General features: G+C 31.5%; 1 protein-coding gene across 1 annotated transcript; it reads right to left on the reverse strand.

Moving 5' to 3' along the window:
• Nucleotides 1–417: 417 nt before the first annotated feature.
• On the reverse strand, nucleotides 418–2,966 carry LOC131624618 (auxin-responsive protein IAA14-like). The gene is made up of 5 exons (XM_058895564.1): nucleotides 2,558–2,966; nucleotides 1,644–1,876; nucleotides 1,221–1,356; nucleotides 879–940; nucleotides 418–779 (listed from the first exon to the last, which is right to left on the reverse strand). The coding sequence occupies exons 1-5, from the start codon at nucleotides 2,788–2,790 to the stop codon at nucleotides 742–744; spliced, it is 702 nt and encodes a 233-aa protein (XP_058751547.1). The 5' UTR covers nucleotides 2,791–2,966; the 3' UTR covers nucleotides 418–741.
• Between the last annotated feature and the right edge of the window lie 1,082 nt (nucleotides 2,967–4,048).

Here is a 4,048-nt window from a genome sequence, read left to right on the forward strand (position 1 = left end):
AAAGCTAGGACATGAAGCTGTCATATTGTCCGATCCTAGAATTCTTTTATACTTTTATTCATACATGCATATGCATCATTGACCCTTAATAATATTAATAATATCATTAATCAATGTAATATATATAAATTGATATTCCAACTATGTGTTCACTCACCAACCCTACATACAGCCAGTAATTAATGCGAATTTGATAATACAAAACTAAATGACAAAGACTATTATAATGGCCATAACCAAAACTCCATCAACATGCACATGCCTTTGTTCCCTTCCCATACTAACAAAATATTTAATAAATCTCTTCATCCAGCTGAGACATTTCATCATTTTTCAGTACATAAATCAATTAAAACATTACTAAATAAATGAAATATATAAGAAGAAGAAAAAAAGAATCTCTTTGAGAGAATAAAATATACATCAAAATTCAAAGTATATATAATATTATATTATATATATAGCACACACAACAAACATGACAGCATGGAAGCAATCACATAATAGTAATAATTAAACAAGGCAAACTATATAGTATATAGGTGGTTTGGTTAAGTTTATTGCTTCTTGTCGATTACAAATACTTGAAAATTAAAGTTGAATCTATATACCAACAAAACAAAAAACACTGAAGACACATTCCAAACTAACAACACTCCAATAATCCACAGGTAGTGCTAGCTTCATATATCTTTTCTTATAGGTCCATTAGGTACTGGACTTTGATATAAAGATATGTATTTAGCTTCTGTTTTTGCATTTCTCCATTGCTCTTGGTGCTGAAAAAAGTACATAGAAAAAAATTGCAACATTAGAATCATCAATAGCCAGAAAAGAAATTATGCTAATAATTATAAGATAAAAAGATATATACATACCAAGCCCAATAGCTTCTGACCCTTTCATAATGCGGAGACGTTTGCATGATCCAACAAACATCCTTTAAAAAAATAAATAATCAAGGTTAATTTAATATCTACGAAGGAAATACGACACCGACTCTGGCACATCGCCATCAGTAATAATTTAAAAAAATTAAATGTAATCACAACTGACAGTATTATTTTCAGATTCTAACTCTGACACGGACACATTTTTTTCGAGAGGTGTCGATATTAATAAATGGTTTGGGACCTAGATGTATATAAATATAAGAATAAATGATTGTAGTATATAGTAGCTGGAGATGGAGGTGCATGATGAGGTAGGAAGGAACTTACTCCCATGGGACATCTCCCACGAGCATCCAGTCGCCATCCTTATCTTCATAGGTTGGCACATACTCAGAGCTGTTAAGAAGATCCATCAACTTGCTTTCATTCATGAAGTCTATCATTCCTTGGGCCCCATAGTTACCTGAAAAAATATATTTACAATATATAATCACTCACATTAATCATGTATGTATCTAGAATGTAACAATCCCAAGATGATAATAATAATTAATCCTATACTATAGCACATGCATCTTCAAGATCTAAAACCATTATAATAGTATACTACTAGTTTATTTTAAAATAATTGTGGCATCTGGATTCGAATCCAACCCTAATAACGCACATCAGTGTTAAAACTCTTGAGAGAGAGTGCGATTTTATGTGACTCGATGAATTAATCTATGCAGTTGCGTGTAGGGTACTAACCAGTGGTGAAGGAGCTGAACATTTTGGCTAATGCATCAGATAAGTCTTTGTAGGTTTTGTACATTGTCAAGTCGACCTTACGAAGGTAAGGTGCTCCATCCATGGAAACCTTCACAAATGCACCAGCAGTAGTGCTACTTGTTGTCTTCTCATTCTCCTCAGTATTGTTAACCTTCTGTGCCATCATGTTCTTCCTGTATGATCTCACTGGTGGCCAACCAACTACTTGAGCCCTGAAATATAAATATATTCATTCTCAATTCCCATAAATCTCAATTATTCTATTCTCCCTCTAAGCCTTGAAAATTTGCATAAAATTTGGAAACTAACTATTAAACCTCATGCACATTACTCTCTCGTCAGTATTATAAGTAAAGATTTATTTTCTAAATTTATTGAATAACTGATGTATCTGATGGTTTATACAGACATAAAATACATCAATTATTTGGTATATCTAAAAACATCTTTATTTATAATAGTAACCAGAGAGAATATATACTCTAAGTTAACCTCTAAAGATTAATTCTTAATTAGCAAAAGATGAAAAAGAAAAAAGAAAAGAGAATATGTGATAACAATAAGCCTTTGTTTAGTCCCATCTTGAATATATTTGTATATATTTGTATACTTGTCACAATATATCTTGCGTACAAAAAAAAATATTTCTGTATACTTGTCAAAAACAAAAATAACATTTATATATAATACTCTTCATATATAAACTTATCCTTTTTTTGTTAATAATTAATAAATTATTTGAGTATCATCAAAGTTCTAGTGCAAGTTCCAAATTGTTTGATAAAAAAAATTGAAAATCTCTACCAATTAATCTTATATGTTTAAGAAAACTTGTTATGCTATAGATCCAAAAAAGTTAATAGAGATTAGATTATAATTAAGAGAAAACTTACTTAGCTGGTGGCTTGGCAGGGTCCTTAAGCATGTTCTTCTCCTTGGAAACATTCTTCAGATTCTCACTCAAATCTTCCTTGGTTTGAAGATTCAGCTTCAGATCAACTGTCTCAGAGAAACCTCTCTTTCCAGCAGCTCTAGGAGTTTCAACCTCACCGCCACCAGGCAAACCAAGACAAAGCTCAGTCTCCTTCATGTTCAAACCATTCTCCTTCCCAATCAAACCAGCCATCTTTGGCTTCTCAATGAAATCCAAACCTTAACAAACTCTCTTTCCTTTCCCTTCTCTCTCAAACTGAAAATTCTTGTTAGTCTCTCCTTAAGGGTGTGTATGTATGTGTGTGTGAATGTTCTCTTGTATTATAATGTAGCTTGGTTTGGCTATATAGAAGAAAAAGAGAAGAGAGAGAAAGTGTTGTAGCCACCTCAATAATACCTATGTTTGTGTCTGCATGCTAATTTCACATCATGTTATAGACCAGTTGCATGTTGACACGTGGAGAAATGTAGAACCGTTGATATTTAACCGACCATAGTAATAATTTTTCATATATGCAAACGGGATTTCAGGTACCTGCTGAAATGGTTGTCTGTCTCCCCAATAAACTAAAATTTGAAATCACATGCATGCCACTTGGGTTTGTTAGTTTTCCATCTTCTATTGTCCTCACATTTCTGGACTAGTTACCTTGTTTAGTTATCGAAAACAGTGACATTTTATTTTCTATGTTTCACAGTACATGTAAATTTCTATCTTTTCTTTTTATCGGTGTACTCCTATAGTTATCGAAAATTTTGAGTATGCCTACCTTTTTTAGTGTTGTACCAAACATTAATTGGTGGGATTTAAGTTTTTTATATATTGAGATGACTTCAATCGGTTAGATTTAATTGCAAGTGTGTCAATGAAATGGGATCTAAGAGCATCTCCAATGGTAGTATTTTCCCTTGAGTTCTCCACTTGGAAATCAATATAATAATTAAATATTGAAACAATTTGCCATGTCATAGTAGAGTTGCATTGCAATGCAACTAGTAAAAAATTGTGGTACCCAATCAAATCAATCTATGAGATAAAGTTGTGGGACCCATTAGAATTACATCAATAAAATAAAAATTAAATAAATTATTTTGAGATGATATGACTGGTGGGACCCATAAAGAACTCAAAAATGGGTTGCACCATTGGAGATGGTCATAGTGTAAATAGATGATTGATATAGCTGCGGTAAAAGATCCTGACAACAATATAAGAAGATGTCAATAATGACATGGTTATTTACCACGACCACTACTGTAATCAGTATCGTAATTATTACTGTACTGATCAAAATCATGAAAAAATTTGGGTTACTATTGGTATTTAAAACTATCTTTATATTAATATTTTTTTAAATTTAAGCCTCACCATGTATGCTGTATGTTTTAAAATTTAAAATAATACTACTATTTTTTTACTCATTAAAAATAACTGAGTTTTTAAAAAATAA

The sequence above is a fragment of the Vicia villosa genome, unplaced genomic scaffold (assembly GCF_029867415.1).
Source record: "Vicia villosa cultivar HV-30 ecotype Madison, WI unplaced genomic scaffold, Vvil1.0 ctg.000144F_1_1_1, whole genome shotgun sequence".
In the NCBI taxonomy this organism is placed as follows: domain Eukaryota; kingdom Viridiplantae; phylum Streptophyta; class Magnoliopsida; order Fabales; family Fabaceae; genus Vicia; species Vicia villosa.

Coding starts and splice junctions, on each gene's coding strand:
- LOC131624618 (XM_058895564.1), bottom strand. CDS start 2,790: ATGGCTGGTTTGATTGGGAAGGAGAATGGTTTGAACATGAAGGAGACT. Junction 1,877..2,557: donor CCTGCCAAGCCACCAGCTAA/GTAAGTTTTCTC, acceptor TTTATATTTCAG/GGCTCAAGTAGTTGGTTGGC. Junction 941..1,220: donor GTGGGAGATGTCCCATGGGA/GTAAGTTCCTTC, acceptor ATTTTTTTAAAG/GATGTTTGTTGGATCATGCA.